The sequence below is a fragment of the Miniopterus schreibersii genome (assembly GCF_964146895.1).
Source record: "Miniopterus schreibersii genome assembly, chromosome: 19".
Classification (NCBI taxonomy): Eukaryota; Metazoa; Chordata; class Mammalia; order Chiroptera; family Miniopteridae; genus Miniopterus; species Miniopterus schreibersii.
The window spans coordinates 574,749-592,782 of NC_138119.1; the positions used below are offsets into that span (position 1 = coordinate 574,749).

The following is an 18,034-nucleotide window of genomic DNA, read 5'->3' on the forward strand; positions in this document are numbered from 1 at the left end:
TGCGGGGGTGCTGTGTGCGGGGCTGCGGCCCTTGGGGTGCATCGTGTCTCAGGGCGCCTGAGAACCAGGAAGGATTTCGGGGGTGGATTCCGTTAGGCTCTTACCCTCCCCTCCTCCGCCCAGCTCGAGTTAGAGAAGTGGCTCGTTCGGGCGTCAGACCATCGGAGGGAACATCTGTCTCAAAGGTCTCAACACAAACACAACCTCCAGCGCCTCTTGGTTTGCAGGGGCAGGTTTATTTCCAGGTCGGAATCTACCCGCGGGCGGCGCAGGACCGTGAGGCGCGCAGCTCGGGGGGGCACAGCACAGGAGGGTGAGCGGGTTCACTGAGGCTGGGGGCCAGGAAGCCTGGGGTCACGGGAACGAACACGGACGCTGCGTGGAGGCGGGGAGGGCGCTGGGGAGGCTGGAAACCACCCGGTCGTTGGAAAGGGGGGCCCAGGTCCTGTGTCACAAACACCGCCCCCTTCGTTACAGACTTTGCTCCCCGTGTCCCCAGCCAAGCACAGGTACCATCTCGCCGGCAGCAGCCCAGAAACACACACAGCGCAAACAGGCAAAGCCGTCTGCGGACTACGGGCTGATTTTCAGCCCAAGACACAAAGCCAGCTCAGATTTCTGGATCTTCCCATCCTGGTTCACGTCGCAGTGACGTAAAAGAATCTCCCGGAACTTATCGAGGTCGGCCCCACGGACGCTGGGCTGAGGACAACAGAAACGACAGGTCAGCGGGCGAGGCGAGGACAGCCCTTCAGCACCGCCCCCCGCCGCTCGCGAGCTCGGGGCACCTGCTTCTGAGAGGCCACCAGGAGCAGCCGCGCGGCCAGAGGACAAGGTCACCTCTCAGCATGTCCCTTCAGGCAAAGAACTGTCCCCACATCGCTTCTCCGCAGCTCTTACGGGAAGCCTGCCCTTTGAGCAGCTTTAATAAAGACGTTTTCCCTTAGAGCAGAGGGTAGGGCCACAAACCCGTCCTGCTCCGCTTTGAGAGGCACGTTCTGTCATCTCCCCGTGGGAGGCCCGGTGCCTCTCGCCTGGACAAGGGTTGCAGGGAATGAAAACCTAAAACGTTACGTTGTTGAGTGTGGGACGTCGGATTTATTCCGAGGGAGATTTTTCCAGGCTGAGAAGGAACTGGAAAATATTTTAAACTCAAGGGCCTGCAAAAGTGCAACCCGTGAACTGAGTGATTGTCCGTAGGTCACCTCGTTTAACCCCCACAACCACTGTGGGAGGTAAATAATTACCCCTCGATTACAGATAAAGAAACAGAGGTTCAGAGAGAACCTCTGGCCGGGATAGGAGGGCGTCACAGCGTTTGTGACTCCAAGTCCTCTGCCACCCGTGAAGGGCTGCCTCCCAGGCTCACGCTGTTCTCACGGGGAAATGGGGGGGCCTAGGGAAGCTGTACGAGTGGTGGTGACTCGACATCAGTCAATGTCCAGAGAGAAAGGAAAGCCCAAAAAATCCAGTTTCCAAACCCACGGATTACTGGAGTAGGTGGGAGTGAGCAGAAGAGGCGGCTGTCTTCAGGGTAGATTTCGGGAGGCCCGGGAGGCGTTCCCCAGCCCCAGCCCCACCTCAAGGCTTCCTCACGCCCAAAGAAATCTCTAAAACACCTTCATAGGAAACAAAAGCTTTCATTCTTGAACTAGGCAGCCACGTGGAGACAAGCTAATGTTCACTGTCCCACAGGGTAAATGACCGACGCCACTTCCATCCCTGGGAGCGGCTGTAACAGAGGGAAGGGGAGCCGAGCGCAGCAGGATCGGCCCGACCACGGCAGTGACTTGTCTCATCTATCGTATCAGGGCTGTCGAAGCAGCTCCCAGGTTAAAAAAAATAAATTAAAATACCAAGTATGGGATTCATTGCATGCCATTAAAAGTTTTTGTTATTTTAATAACTAAATCTGAGGGGAAAAATTTTTCTGTAATAAAAAATAAAGCAGCCACAAATACAGCAGCTCTGCGCTCCTTGGGTAAAATAGATGGTTTCTAAATGATGGCAACCAGACGCTCCTACGGGGTCCCACTTAACCGAAACCACAAACTAAATTAAGAGAGGAGGAGACTGTCGGGTTTCACAGAAGCTCAAAGGTGGTTAACGAGACCACATTCTATGGTCTCCTTGGGCATTTGTCTTCAGCTCTGATTCCCCAAAGTAAACAATGGGATCGACCCAAAGGGCAGCCTAGTGGGTCCCCAGGCTTCAGGGGTCACCTGGACGAGCTCCATCATGTCTTTCACAAACCCGTCCACCTCGGCGCCTTCGAGGGCTCCAGTTTTACTCTGAAAGATGAAAGATTCAGTCAACCGGTTTCATTCCCTTAAGTCAGGCTAAAGAACAAATCAGGCAACTAGACCGAATCGGTGTTCTTTGGGGACTGCACACGGGTTCGGAAATGGCCTGTTCCAGCCTCTGCTCTCTGGGCAGGCTGTCAATGCTCCACGTAAATTGAAAGAATTCATTGTAAACACCCCTGTGGAACCAAATGGGCAGCAGCAGCTTCGAGCTCCTTGGCTGTTGCAAATACCATTCCCACAGCCCACGCTGACCTGACTTGCTTTCCAAATGGGCCTCGGCTAACAAGCGTTAACTACATACGCCATATTAACCCTTTGAAAGGCAGGTTGACTTTTTTTTGCTCTATGATTTACTAATGATTTCACCATTATTAAAATACATATTTTAAATCAAGAGAAACTGGAATGAGTGAGCATATTAGGATTATTATTTGGTCTGTGTGTAACACTTTTATATGGGAATGTCTATAAAATACAACACATGTTAAAGTATTTCCATTTCTCCTTTAAAGTTCCAGTTATGGCAACTCATCTATTCTTTTCAAAGTTGCTTCATCCCGAACCTTTAACGTATCATTTTTAAAATCTCTTCCCTTGGTGTGTTCACCAAACACTAATTCAGTGCTTGTTACGTGCCAGACACTGTTCTAAGAACTTGACACACACGGATTCATATAATTCTCACAACCACCCGCGAGGCAGGTGTGATCCTCAGCACCCCACCTTTACAGGCCCGGAGCATGGCCCAGGGAGGTTCAGGAAGCTGCCGGGGTCAGCGGTTAACAAGCCCTGACTCAAGCCCAGGGAGCTGGTCCCCGAGGCTACACACTTAACCCCTTGGCTACCTGCCTCCTCCAGGTGCCTCTTTTCTGCTCAGAATCTGGCTCATGGGTTTCCAGCCTGGTCAGTTTCTGGGTGGCATCTCTTTGACCTTCCCCAACGTTCGCCTTGTTTCTCTCCCTTCTTGCGCGTCTTTACCTTGTGCTCGAAAATTCACTCTCTATGCCAGACTGTGCTTTAGAACCATTTCACACACACCCCCCAAAATACCCAACAGTTAATCCTATCAGAGAAGTTTTTATGTCAAACAGGTCTGACTTGGCCTCTCTTTCTTTGGGTTCGATGCTGTTTTTTATTCGATTGTTTGCCTGTTTTTGAGCATATTCTAGATTGGATCCAAAGGGGGGGGAAACAAGCATTGTGATTTTAATCTTTTCACAGCCATAAATATTCCCTTGTCCATTTTCACCTGGTTCTCAGAGGTTACAGGGAGAAGCTGACGATACCTTGACATAGCACCACACGTATAAGTGTAGGGTCCCTGGTCATCATATAAGTGAGGGCCCCTGGGCAGGACGACCCCACACAGAGATGGCCGGCGGCCGGACACAGGGAGGCACACTCACCACGTCATAGTGAGCAAAGATTTTCTCAAAGTCCCTCCGTCTCTCTTCAGTGGAACAAGCCTGTGCGTGGAGAAGACAAGTGGGTCAGTCCAGCAGTGCGACCCTTCGCTGTATACTTTCTCCAGGGCCTTAGACACTTTTACAAACTTTGAGTCGGTGACCTTTAAGCCCTGATTCTCATAAGCCGCCAGATAAGTTGAAGGCAAGACGGACGCCATCCTTTCTCCCTCCCTCCCTCTCACATCCACAGAGAACCACACACGCCATGAACCCGTGCACAGGAACGTCTACTCACATCCATTTTAAACTGGAGAAGAAAGTTTTCCTGAAGAGCCAGAATCCTAAATGGGGGGAAAAAATAATTGACACGAGAATCTATCAACTCCTAGTTAAAGCAAATTCGACCTCAGATGTGATGGAAGGGGAGGCAATTTCTAGATTCCTCTGCAGAATAGGACAGACAGGTGCTTGGAAAATAAGAATTTACATACTATACAAATAAAGAAATTAATTGGGAAAGACTTTCATAGACATTAGGAGTTATCATAGATGTTTTAAAATTTATCTTGATATGAAATGGCCCAATAACAGGTTATGAAAATTCTCTCCTCCATAAAAGCAACAAGAAAAGTGGCAGCTGGTGTCCTCTGTTGCCCGACATTCCCTGAACCGGTGAGTGGGGCTCGGGACATTTTGTCATGGGGCCCTTATGTGGGACCACGACTGGCCAGCCTTGGAGGGCAGGGCTGGCCCCCTGACCCAGTCATAAACTATCATGCATTTGGGGAGAAGGGCTTTCGTTATCTTCACAAAGGGGTCTGTCACCCCAAAAGATGCACCTGTTTTTCAGAACTTCAGGTGAGGCCTGACCTCTGCCTTTCAGCAAGAAGGGGGTACAGTCCCTGAACCCCTGGGAGCCGTCTTGGGGTCTATGACACCCCACCATGCTGCTCACCTGGCCAGGTCGTTGAGATCCAGCTGACCATCTTTGTTTTTGTCAAAGATCTTCATCTGGAATACAGAAGGGGGGACGATTGTGAGAAATATTTGTAACGGAAATTCACTCCGAACGTCATTGAAGTCCTTTCCTATCTGCCTTCTGATGCTATTTGTCCAAATTGGCTGAGGCAGACTCACATCCCTGAGTACCCCTTCAGAGTACAGAACAAATACTCGCCAGGAAGGCAAAGCAGCCGAGGAGCAAAGGAACAGGGGAGAGCCTGCCCGCTCCGGGCCCAGAGGGCTGCGGGGAGGGAAAGAGGCCCCGAGCCACCTCCCTCCTCACCCACCTGGATGCGCCTTGGAGGTGAGTCTGGGTGGAGGCAGGGACTCAGAGGCGGGGCCTTCCTTTGTGTGGAGGGACTTAGCATTTTATTCAAAGAGGTGGATTAAATAGATTGGGTCAGACTAAGCTTTAAGTGAGGTGGGATTCGAAGGTGAAACCCGGACGGTCAGGCTGGTTTAAGCAAGACAGAGGAGACACATTTCTGTGCATTTCTCAGTTGTAGTGCGAGTGGGTTTTGTGACCTCACAACATTTTAGTTGCAGAAAATCTCTCAATAGATCTATAGCTGGAGGCGGGACAGGGAACCCGAGGCAGTGAGATAACCTGAGGATGCAGGTAACAGTTGGTGGCATTAAAAATACAAGAAAGAAGGGGAAGGGATTAAGAAAAAAAAGACAACATAAACATATAAACACACACACACATATATATATATATATAGAGACAGAGAGAGAGAGAGAGAGAGGGAGGGAGCACATAGGCACGCACAGCAGTGTGGTGACAGCCAGAGGGGAAGGGGGTGGGGTAGGTGGAGGTGGGCAAAGGGGGGAAATGGGGACAGAAAGAGGCTTTGCTTTGGGGCGATGGGCACACGATGCCGTGTGCACATGACGTTTTGTTGAGTTGTACAGTTGAAATCTGTGTGGTTTTGTGGACCAATGTCACCCCAATAAACTCAATTTAAAAAACCAGTTCCCCTCATCCTTCCTCACTCCCAAAGTCCAGCTTATTTTTACTATTTGAAATGACTCTGAAAGCCCATTCTCTGCAAACTTGGGCATCAAAAAATGTGTCACTTAAACTATTAAAACACGGTGTATTTTTATACATTTGGATCTACCCCACATCCAGTCTTGTCCCGTAAACATAAACTTGTTCAGCAGACGTCCGATGGCGACAGGCTTCGCCGGAGCAGCCACCCTGGGCCACACCCGGCCCCGGGGCGGCGGGAGCGGCCGCGGGATCCCAGGCTCCCCACTCACCATGGCGCCCGCGTATTCCTCCAGCTTAGCCTCGGGGACGCCCCTCTGCTGGTGGAGGAACAGGTCTCGGAGGAAGTTCTGTGGCATCGGGAGAAGAGCCACGTCTTACACAGGAAACCGTGAAGATCTCCAGAGGCCTCGTTCAAGGGATTATGTTTCGTTTGTTTTAAGGAGAAAATAAAATGCTTTTGGCAAGTGATTAACCCAAGAACAGAGGCTGTCGCTGTGTAAACGGAGCTCATGGACCCCAGAGAACAGCTCCAGGCGTGAAAAAGTGCCACGAAGCCCCAACTATGTCTCCTGCCCCGAGAGAGCGGTGTCACCGGCACTTTCTAAACCTTCTAAACCTGGATACATTTTATTCAAAGCCACAGACTCAGAGCCACGCTTCTTGGCTCACGACACCCACGCGTCAAGGTCCCGCAGGTGAACGAGCCCCCCTCACCCATGACAGGTCCCGCGTCGCCTACCCGGAGCTCGGCCGCCGAAATGAAGCCGCTGCTGTCTGCGTCGTATCTGCGCCAGACCTGAAACACACGGAAGCCGCTGCCCGCGTGCCCTCCGCTAACCTGGGCCCCACGCTGCTGCGGCCCGGGCTCAGCGCTGAGGGCCCTTCACTGGTGCAAGTCAGACTGCGAGGAGTTGTAGGTTTTCTTTGGTGACAGTGGTTGTTTGGGGAGAACTCACCAGAAAGGAATCAACGTCTCCAAAACTATAATTCGTCGTCAACAATTATAAACAAGCAGTTTCACGTAGCGACTAGACACCGAGACGGCATTCTCTAAAGGCAGCAGGGACGGGAGCTCTGCAAGGGCATGGCCGCAGGTCCCCCTTGACCCCGGCCCATCCCGGTCCTCAGCGTCCCTCCCAGCCTGAGGTCTCAGCCGTGCTCTAGCCGGGCTGAAGCCGCCGGTCAGCTCTGGAGCAGCCGAGGCCGGCACTCCCTCCGAGAGCATAGGGCCTCCTTGCCTGGTCCCGTCCCCGGGGCAGCTCTCCCCTGTGGACGGGGCAGGCCTGGGGGCGGCCACAGCGGGTGGCCGGGGCCTGGCCTCTCCTCTCCTCTCCTCCGTCGAGACACGAGCCCTCACTCACCTGCATGAACTCCACACTGCTGTCCAAGGGGCTCTCCCAGCGGAAGAGCAGAAGGAAGTTTTCATCCTCGGGCAAGAGCGCGCTGGCCAGCTAGGCGGCGGGAGACACGGCCGTCAGTGTCCCGGGGCCGGAACCCGGTGGCTCCCTCATCGGCGAAAGAGAGACAATATTCCCCCCTATGTTCTACAGCTACTGCAGGGGTAAAATAACTTAGACGCGGGAATCCTCCCTACGCCGAGAGACTTTTGTAACTGGAGGAAAGACGATCAGCGGAGTGAGAGCCCCCCGGGTCCCCGCGCGCCCCCCCCCCCAGCAGGTCCTCAGGAAACGAGGGAGCCGCTGCCTGGGGTGTTTCCCATGAGCTTCGGGGTTGAATCTTTCCCACCCCCACTGGAAATGAGGCTGGAGTTTAAACTCGCTTACTGTACATTTAGCTTTTTACAAAAGCTAAAACTTATTGCAAGTGTTTCCTTATGTCAAGGTTGCATTTGAACAAATAGTCAAACATGCAAAGAAACAAATATTCAGTCCAGTCGCTCCAGCCTATCCATTCCCCACTTACAAAATCAGCGTGACTATCGACTGACCTAAATAAAATGATGGAAGAGCCACATGCTCTTTGTTAGTGAGCAGATGACAAAGGACAGGAGACGGCTTAGAAAATGTCATCCAGCCTGGGCGACGGGGCGCAGCTGGCTGAGTGCCTCCATGCCCAGGTGCAGCTCCGTCCCCAGGAGGGGGTGCAGGAGGCAGCCGGCCAATGTTTCTCTCTCACCGACGTTTGTCTCTCTCTCCCTCTCCCTTATCTCTCTGAAATCAATTTAAAAACAACAACAACAACATTATCTGGACCAGCTGCCTGCAGAGAGCTCCAATTTCCCAACCAAACGTGAGATTCTCTTTCGGAGGAAGTGACAGCTGGGAGCACCCACAGGAGACCCACCTGTTCCATCTGGATGCGACCACCCCCAGGGACGCCGTGGGACGCCATAAACTGCTGTTTCACCTTCCGCACGTTTTCGTGAATGACCGCCTCCTGCGACAGGCCAGACAGAACCACGTCAGAGCCGCCAAAAGGGCAGCCGGGATGTCAAATGTTCAGAGCACACAGGCCCTCGATGACGTCGGCCTGGCTGGGAAGCAGGTGGCTCGGCCAGCTGACGGGAGGCCTCGTGTTGCGGAAGAGGGAGCGGTGCTGGAGGTTTCTGGACAAACAGCCACTAACCAGGCTCCTGCCTCGTAAGACTTAGCGCTCGCGAGCTCCTAAAGCACGAGCAGAGGGACGCTCACAGGCCAGGGTGTTGGAGGAACAAACGTGACATCGTTACATGTCTGGTTTTGACTAAACTCTGGAACACGCAGGCTTTCTCCCCAGAACTCAGGGGATTTGTTCTGTTTCTAAGAGGAAAGTCCAGTTCTGCTTGGACTCGCTGAGGGAAACAGAATTAGCAGAGGAAAGCAACCGAAGAGGAACCCAAAGTAACAAAGCAACTGCTGAGTCACCGGAGACGTCCCATCTCTCCGCCACGGACAACCTTTCCCACACGTTACATGTCCTGCCAGCGGCTGCGGGGTTATCACAAAGGAGGTGACACAGGATCAGCAACGGAGAAAATCCCGACAGAGACCCTCCCGAGCGCCAGCCTCAATCGGTCCCGCTAAACCCACTCTCCCTAATTCGCCCGCGAGCCCCCGCCAGCCGGGCTTCCTCGTGGGACCCCCTGAGGACAGAGGCCGGCCCCTCCAGGCGGGCACCGCGGGCTGTGTGCGTGCGCTTGGGCGCGTGGGCAGGCAGGGCGCCCGCGGAGCGTGCAGGAGGGAGACGGCTGAGCCCGGCGGGGACTGGACTTGCTTGTTTTCCTCAAGCACACCCGTCACGTGTGACTAAATGGCATCGGGCTCCCGGGTTCTGGGACACCAGGGGCCTAGGCATTGGCAAAAGTAAGTGGGAGCAAGGCAGGGACCGGGGGGGGGGGGAGACGGGAAAGAGGAGAGGAACCGATACAAGAAAAGAAATGGAGCTAAAGAGAGGGAAAGAGAGGGGAAGAGACCCGAGAGGCAGGGCACGGAGGGGCAGCGAGGGAGCTCTGAGAAACAGAGGGACTGGAGAGAGACGGAGGAAGATGGGGAGACAGATGAGAGACCCAGAGATCAGAGAGACGAGAGACCAAGAGACCGAGAGACCGAGAGACGGAGAGACCGAGAGACCGAGGGCAGAGAGAAGGTCCGGGATGGTGGGAGAGGCGAGCTGTGAAACAGATGAGAAACGGTCAGAAACGGGCAGGAAAATGAGAGACTTTCATAAAAAGAGACAGAACATGAGAGGCAGGTGGACAGACAGAGAGACCAAGGGGTCTGAGCGGTGGCCAGAGGCAGCCGCAGCCGATGTTATTCTGCTTCACTGCCCCCACTCCTGCCCCGTGTGCCCGCCCCGAGCTGTCCGCGGTGGTGGGGAGCCCCTTGTTCCCCTCACTGGGGGCCCTGTGTTCTCCCGAGCAAACAATTACACCTGAGGATAAGCTACGTCCACAACTCATTTTAAAGGCTGCCGTGTCCAGAGCTCCTCCCCTCCCCTCACGTCCCCCGACGGAGCCCCTGCCAGGCTGCGTGTCGCTGCGAGATTTTCCTCTGCTCTGGTCGAGGGACCTCACAGCTCCACCTGCATCTCAAGGCCAGTTTACCCTCAGGGAGGGACACGGATGCTGGAGAGGTGGCTTTGCGTGTATAACCGGGCTCCGGGGAGGGGGGGTATTTTCTGGGCTCTGGGTCTGGGGGGTATTGTCATTCCCTAAGGAATCCATAACCTCTTCTAATTAAACAAATAATAGAAAAGATTATTTTTAAACTTATTTGCTATCAAAGGAACATCCAATGCACTAAACACCCAGAACCTAAAGCTCTTAACACCTGTTCCACCTTTCTGAACAAAGCGAGTGGCCTTATCTCCAGGTTAAAACCCATTAGCAGAGACAGAGCCAAAGAGATGTTCAAAACGTATTTGTTTGGCTCCACAGTTAGGCTCTCCGAGTGGACGACAGATGTGACACCGAGCGTCAGTGACCCGCACGTCAGTGCTACAGCTGTGCCTCTTAGGAAACCTGCCCAGGCCCCGCCGCGTTGCTGGGAGAGGGAGGAAAGCACATGCATGGAGGAAGGAGAGAGGCCGGGGGTGGGGGTTAATGGGTACAAATCAGCGCAAGACTCGGACGCCTCTTGTATTTCCCCGAGAGACACATAATTAATGCTTCGTGGCGCAAATACTCACATCGGTACCCAATTTTGTCAACATCTGTTGAAAGAAAGCATCCAGCTCCTTTTCTTCTAGGTAACCTCTTTCTAAATGCAAGAATATCCACAAATAATAGTCACTTACATAGATTAACATGTGACATTTAACATTTAACTAGATTTGTTTGTAACCTCACAGTTCACAAAACCCCGTGGATGCTATTTTTGGCTCTTCCAACAGCCACCCCTGGAAGGCATGGGTTTGAACAGTAAACACACATTCTGGAAAAAATGCCCTGTGCTGGGTTCGTACAAATCCTTGGAAAAGGAAAGCTTTGCCTTTTACGTGTAAAAAATCCACATTTTAAAGTTACAATTTCAATCCACAAGTAAACATTAATTTTAGAATAAAATCCAACGCGAGGATTTGGGAAGCCTGCAAAATCTTAACAGATGTAAGTACTGAATCATAGTTTGCAGGGTCAAAGCACACATTTTAGATATTTGTTTATGGTTATTAAGGACAAAGCAGATGTTCAGTGGTTCCATGTTCTTCTCAGGTGGGTTTTTGGGGGGAGGTGAGGATAGTGTGTTTTGGGGAGTTGATCAAATTCGCCCTTCCCTTGAGAGGGCAGAAGCCACGCAGCAAATTCGGGCACATTTAGGGGGAGGCTGCCCGGCCACAGCCTCAAATGTACATAGTGATGAAATGTGTTAGTCTCTGTGGTCTCCCCTCCCTCCCTCTCACACCCCCGAGGACTGGGCAGGGCCAGGTCCCCTCCCACCTGAACTGTCTCAGGGCATCTCCACCTGCAGCCCCAGGACACAAACGCCCCTTAGGCGCCGGGGTGAACGACGCTGGAGGACAACTCCTTTTCCTGCAGGGAGAGGCTATCGGGTGGGGGCCAGGTCTGCACCCGCAGGCGCGGGGCCGGGTCTGCACCCGCCGGCGCGGGGCCGGGTCTGCACCCGCCGGCGCGGGGCCGGGTCTGCACCCGCAGGCGCGGGGCCGGGTCTGCACCCGCAGGCGAGGGGCCGGGTCTGCACCCGCAGGCGCGGGGCCGGGTCTGCACCCGCAGGCGGGGGGCCGGGTCTGCACCCGCAGGCGGGGGGCCGGGTCTGCACCCGCAGGCGCAGGCCGCCTGTTCTACGCACCTTCAGGGTCCAGGAGCTGCCACACCTGCCAGAAGCCGGCTGCGTCCCAGGTGCCCGGGGCGGGCCCGCTGGCACTGTCCATGGTGCTGACCCGAGGCTTGGCCGCAGGGGGACGATAGGGAGCCTGGCACAGCTCCTCTGCTCCCCGACTCCCTCACCGCTCCTTCCCGTCTGTCTGCGTCTGGCGAGGCCCTGGCACCCGGTGCCGCCCTGCAGCCCCCAAGCTCTCTGGCTGGGAGCCCGCAGCCCCGCCCCCGGTGCCCGCCCATCCCCGGGGAGCTGTCAGCCTGGGCGCTGGGGGCCGGGCGGGGCAGGCAGCTGTCTCGGGGCGCCTGGGTCCAAGGCCTTAACCTTTTAATTTGTCAAACTCACAGAAAACCCCCCCCTTACATCTGAGTAACCCTCCAAAGTTGCAGCTCAGGGTTTTCTAGAGAGAGGTCCCTGGTTAAAGGGCTGGAAGAGGTGCCGGTGTGAGGGCCCTTTGGTCCCGATGATTTAGATATGGGGGGGCAGGGGTGAGGTGGGCGGGGTACCCACACAGCTATCACGGAACTAGGCCGGCGGCGTCCGGGTACCTTGCATTCTCTCGGAGACGTTTCCTTTTGGGAAAACCATCCAAACCCCTGACTAAGAAGAGAGCCACGGGGAAGGTGTTTCAGAGACGGCTCAGCAGGAGCCGGGAGCCACCTTGAAGACGGTCTCGCTGGAAGGTTCTCCTACCTGGGGGTGGGGTGCTGGGGGGGGGAGACCCGGAGGTGATTAACCCGAGACCCTCGCTGTCCAACCAGAAAACTCAGAGCAGAGCACCCAAGTGGGGGGGACACAGCAGTCAGGGCCCACAGCCCACCTCACGCTCGTTCCCACAGCAACTACCCTGCTGGTGACACTCGTCACTTCACAGTTCACGCTCCCATCCCGAGTGTGACCCTAGATCTGAGGCTCTGGGAGCCGATCAAACTCATAATAAACCTTCCGACACATTTCATCTTCTTCCCAAAGGTGAGAGCAGGGGACAGAATTAGCAAGTTTCATGTATTTTGAATGTAACTTGGTTTGAGTACCTGGGAACCAGGATTATTCTGGATTTTGGACACAAAAGCAAAGTTCGTCACAACGAGCCAAACTTAACTAAAATACACAACTGCAGCAGGTCGAAATTTCGCTTGTAAAATCATTTTATTGGTATAAATATACATATGGATAAAATACCTTCAGCTCATCAGGTAAGTGACTATTTGTGAAATATCTTAAAAAGAGTAGTATTCTGATTTTTTTACAGGTGTCCGAGTGTTCTCTCTTATCACACATCCAAAGCTAATATGCAGACAGAAATGAAAAAATCAAAAACCACAAATATCCGTAAACCCTCGTTCCAGTCAACTGTACACGTGAACCGCGCAGGTGGGAGCAGCAGCCCTGGCCGTGATCTGCCCTCACCGTGCCCGTCGATGGGGTCGCCGGGGTCGCCGGCCCCGTGGGAACACACAACCCCGCCCCAGGAAGGAAGGTGCTCCCCACGGAGGATGGAGAAACCATACCCGAGGCCTAATATATATAATTTATACAAACGATTTATTAGTGTGCTCTGTTATAATTACAATGTGCAATTGCTTACAGCGGGAGTAAGCCGCTCTATCGGGTCAGGCGCCCCTCTGACGCAGGTACGTCCGGCAGGACCCACCGTCACCTGGGCGGGTCCCTGTGCGAGCGAGCGTCCAGTCACCTGTGTGCCCCAGACGCTCTCCTGCCAGGCAGAGGGCAGCTGCCTCTGAGAAATTCAAGTATGGCCCGCAGGGTGCCTGCCGGCATTGGATGAAGGCATAGGAAGGAATGCTTAGGGTTAATTAAATGCCGAGGGCTGAGAGAAGCCCGAACAAATGTGCTTTGATTACCAAGACATGGATCTGTTTCTGTTTTCAAAAAAAAAATGAAAGGAAAGAAGGAAAAGCAAAGAAAAGAGCCCGAGAGAAGAGGGCCCCGAGCAGCTGCCCTGGGCGCCCCTCGGAGGCCGCCCGCCCGCCCGGCCGCCCGCCCTGCTCGGGGACGCCTGCGGCAGGGCCGTCACACGAAGATGAACTCTTTCTCCGCCTCCTCCCCGGAGTCGCTGGACTTGCTGCCTTGCCGGCCGTCTTTGCTCGGGGACCACGGCTTCTGCTCCTGGTACTCCGGGGGCGGCTGGCCCCAGCTCCTCCTCGAAACTGAAACGGAAGCAGAAAGGGAAGGGGGTCGTCACGCTGATTAATGGTAACACCCCTGGGCGACCAGGGATGGGGGAGATCAGGACGCTGGGGTGGGCAGGGGGTTCAGCATGAACTTTCTCAGAAACCACGTAGTGATTACATGTATAGACTCCAGACAGGAACGAAAGACAAACCGGCAGAAACGGAGACGCGTTAAAGCAAAAACACACAGAGCCCCGTCGGAGAGGGCGAGCCCTCCGCCTCTCTACCGACTGCCAAGTTCCTCCTGAAGGATCAGATGGGGGTGGCAGGGCCCAGGTCTGGTGGAAAAGCAGAGCTGAGGCCTGGCTTGCAGACGGTCGGCCACAGCCAGGTACCTGCTGGCTTAGGCTGGGCTGTGGAGGGAGCAGGTAATTCACAGAAGGAATCCCAGAGCGAGATGGGCCGTGCAGACAGGTACAGTGTGGTGCAGACAAAGCCAAAAACAACGGTCGTCTTCAAGAAAACAGGACACACTTTGACGAAAACATCACAGTGCACAATTAAAGGCAGACAGGAGACGATACGAAATTCGGCTACAAATATTTCCAGTAAAAGACAGCAAACATTCTACCCATCAAATCAATGTTAAAACAGACACACAATGAAAACGTAATAATCGTGATAAACGAGGCAGTGTGCTTTGAGAACAGCCGCCTCCGTCTGTCTCGCGGACACACGACTGGGGAGGGCAAGCAATGTTTCAGCGCAGACAGAGCTGCTCTTAGAAGAGTTAAAGGAAAGGACGCACACAATGACTTGACAAATGCTCTGCCGAGCGCTACTGTTAACCAGAAACTATTCAGAAAGCAGACTGCTGTGCGGCTCTCAAGGGTGACAACAGTCTCATGCTAGGAATTGGCACTAACGAAACAAAATTAAAATATTATACGTAAAGTCACTTTAATTGAAGCCCCTGCAAAAATTACTTTTTTGGTTTTCTTCCAGTATTTTAAGAAATTGAGGCAGAAAAGCAAACACAAGATGGTCCTATTTAATCCCATCAGAATTTGGCGCAGCCCATCACCGTGAGGATTTTGAGCCAAAGAGGTTCATGGGGAAAAATCTGAGACAGACACAGAATTTCTGGCCTTTCTACGATTTGGTTTCTCTCTTTTCACTCTAAATCAGAGGGTTATCAGTGGCACTGGGGCGTGGTCTCTGGGTCTGCATGTTGTATAAACTGCGTTTAGTAGCCCGTTGAGGGAGCACTGCCTTGTATCAGGGGTGCTTTGTTAATAAAGTGGCATAAGTCGACCGATAAAATAGTTCAAATGTAAATTTCCAAAATCTAGAAACATCTGTGACCTTGAGTGTCCTTGTCAAAAAGGGGCCATAGAGAGACCGGGCTTCTGATTTCAGATACTCTCAAAAATAACTCGGCCTCTCTCGGCAAGTAAGCATCTTGGGCTTCTAGCTATATCATTTTCCTATGACTTGAAGGTAACATTTTCTTGAAACTATCAGAGACAATCTCTTGACAAGAGACCGGCTATCACAACTGTGTTTATAAACACGTCTCCCACCCAAGAAATCCTTGACGAGGGAAGGAGGGAGTCAGGGGGTGTCCTCTGGGGCAGGTGCTACGTGGCCCGAGCAGAACGGCCCATCCCCACGTGACCTTGGACTTCACCTGACGCTGGGGGGGGGGGGGGCAGGTCGCATCCCCGACTCCACCAGGCTGGCCTGAGCCAGACCACCAGGCAAGTCAGAGCGGTGGCCGGTCCAACGGGATCGTCCGAGAAGGCCGGCTCCGTGCCGTTGCTGGTGGGAAGCGGGCAGATGCCTTTTTTGGTTTTGTTTGTAAATCTATGTCAAGGAGAGCCCTCGAAACAACAGTTCCCACTCGAGGCCTCGTAACTCGTGGGGCTGTTCATCCGTAAGGAGGGTCCGGGAGGTTTGCTATCGATAACAAAGAGCTAAGGTAAGAACAGCTACCCTTCTGCAATGAAGAGAAGCTCTTCCTAAACGGAGGTCACTCCCCCTGACCCGGCTTCTGGGGGGCTCCTGGGAGGCGGTGAGGGGCGTGGCGTTATGGCTGGGACACGGGCGGGGCCCCTCCTCGGCTAACCCCTGAGCTCGTTCCACAGGAACACAAAGCCTCCTTCCAAGGAAGGCGCCCTTCGAGGACATCGCACGTGGCAGACTATCATATAGTCTTTCCCATCATGACGCGAAGGTTTCCTTTACAATGTCTTTCCAGTCATGCTCATAAAAAGTTGTCAGCCTGGGAAGTGATGTGTAATTAGCCACATAAAAGACATTTTCTCCCTGAATCGGCAAAGACTCTTCTAAAATTTCCCACTGGAGGTTAAGGCTGATCTGAAACGTCCCGTCTGTCTCCCGGGACTGTCCTCACGGGCAGAACACGACAGACTTCGCTGTGGTGTCAGAGGGGAGCCAGGAGCCCAGAGGAACCGCTATAACTAGAGCCCACTGTTCCCAGAGGTTGACAAGTCCATTGGTTTCTTTCTTTCGTACTAAAGGGTCATGAGTGTCCACTGGAAGACCCCGTACAGGCCACAGGGTCTGCATGCGGTCACTGGTCTCTATGGACCCTTCCCAAGAGTGCAAGGCCGGGTGCGAGGCCGACGGTCTCCAGAGGCACTGAGTGCGTTACTCCGACAGTTCTGCTCCAGTCCCAGCTTAAATCTAACAGACCAGAGAGACAAAGGAGCGAGGTGGGGGCCATGACTCCGAACATAAAGCAAACCTCTACGGGGCCACGAAAACTTAAAAGGACCAGTCACCATACTCCGAGGTAACTGGATCCTCCTAAGAATTTCTAGTTTTACATTTTTTAAGTCAAATTTTTTGCCCCAGATTGTAGGACCATCCTGTTGCCATTTAGGGAAATAAAAAAATTTTAAAAAATCAGTTGTACGAACAGAAGTTTCCCAATTGAGGGTGTTGGTTAGTGCCAGTTCGCAGCGACAGGGCAGCGAGGGATGACAACCGCAGGCTCTGACCATGTGTTGGCTGTGGCTTCCTGGGCCCGAGCGCAATGGCCTCCTCCTCGGCGAGGGCGGGGAACAGTTTTGAAGATCTCTTCCCTCTACTGGAAGGCCTGCTACTGTCATGGTCTGAATGCCTTTTGTAATAATCTCCTCTTTGCACCACTGAGGAAAAGGGATTCATTTTACCCTTCAGATGAGCAAACACACCCGCGTGTCGACACCAGCATCCAAACGTATTGACGTTAGGATAGAAATGCGATATCGGCTCACCCGCCCCACTCGGGACTCAAGGACCCTGCAGCGCGTCATCTGCAGAACCCACCAGCCAACATGATGGGGGCATCGTGCAAAACGAGGGGCGCTCCGGGGCTGCCCCAGGGGTGCTCACAGGAGGCCCCAGGGCTGCCGTTTTGACCCCGGGATGGAGTAACGAAAAGTCACATTCACGATGGAAGAAGCCCGAAGAACCGCGGCCATTTACCTGTTTCAGAAATTGGTCGGGCCGGCTAGTCCAGGGGGAGGCACAGGACAGGGAGACGAACCAGCATGAACAACATACGTGACATCAGCGACCAACACGTCAGGAATATTCTTTAAAGACAGACACGGGCTCTCCTGCCCGCGCCAGCCGACGGGCGGGGACGTCAAGGTCCTGCCACCCGGGACACTACAAACTGGTCTCCGACCGCCTGTGTATTTGCAGCCCAGGGTCAACGCCGAGCGCGGCCACCGCAGTGATTCTGCGATTGCCTTATTCGGGGCCCCAGGCGGGACGCCACGGTCGCCGTCGCTCTGTTCCCCGCCCGCCCGGGGCGGCGGAGGCTCGACCCATTCCTAACGCTTGCTCTCGGTGGCGGGAGGGCGGATCCCGCGTCCACCCGTGAAACTCCCGTCCGCGAGGAGCAGCTCAGTCACTGTAACTCCTCGGGGGAAGCGCCTGGACGCTGTCCCAGCCGCTAAGGGCGCGTCGCCGACTCGGGCACCGCAGAGGCCCCGCGGTGGTCGGCCTTCTCACCCCTGGGGCTGCGCTGAGTCTAAGAGGCCTCGTGTTCACCATACAGGCATCTACCCAGCACCGCTCGCTGTTCACACCCGAAAGTTCAGCCTTCATTCCACCTCCTGACCTTTTCTCTGGGATCCTCCGCATCTCAACTGCTTTGGATGAGACTCTTCCCCTCCCCGAACCCTTCCCCTCCCCGCCTCTCGCTCGGGGTCCCTGCAGGTGTGTCCTAAGCTTCCTAATAAGTGGAGACAAAGCCAAAGGTTGCAGAAAGGAAGGAAAGGGCGGGGCGGGGAAGGGGCAGGGTCCTCAGGGACGTGCCCTGGCTCCAGGCACTCTGACCACTGGCACCACCAAAGGGTCTTCTTTCTACACCAAGACTGGCAGAGGCGGCTGCCACCAA

General features: G+C 54.1%; 2 protein-coding genes across 4 annotated transcripts in view; both read right to left on the reverse strand.

Annotated features, from left to right (window-relative positions):
* Positions 1-218: 218 nt before the first annotated feature.
* Positions 219-11,632, reverse strand: SCGN (secretagogin, EF-hand calcium binding protein). The gene is made up of 11 exons (XM_081121047.1): positions 11,456-11,632; positions 10,338-10,408; positions 8,016-8,108; positions 7,073-7,162; positions 6,451-6,507; positions 5,981-6,058; positions 4,668-4,723; positions 4,008-4,053; positions 3,713-3,772; positions 2,223-2,291; positions 219-702 (listed from the first exon to the last, which is right to left on the reverse strand). Exons 1-11 carry the CDS (start codon positions 11,535-11,537, stop codon positions 574-576), a joined length of 831 nt encoding a protein of 276 aa, XP_080977173.1. The 5' UTR covers positions 11,538-11,632; the 3' UTR covers positions 219-573.
* Positions 11,633-12,615: 983 nt separating this feature from the next.
* CARMIL1 (capping protein regulator and myosin 1 linker 1) overlaps positions 12,616-18,034 on the reverse strand; it is an 81,734-nt gene continuing 76,315 nt past the window's right edge. The window contains exons 37-38 of one of the 3 annotated variants that reach the window (XM_081121471.1): positions 16,644-16,793; positions 12,616-13,653 (exon numbers count right to left, since the gene is read on the reverse strand). In XM_081121471.1, coding sequence (XP_080977597.1) covers positions 13,517-13,653; positions 16,644-16,793 — 287 coding nt within the window. In that variant the 3' untranslated portion in view covers positions 12,616-13,516. The remainder of the gene's footprint in view (positions 13,654-16,643; positions 16,794-18,034) is intronic. The other 2 variants (XM_081121472.1, XM_081121473.1) reach the window with 2 other exon arrangements.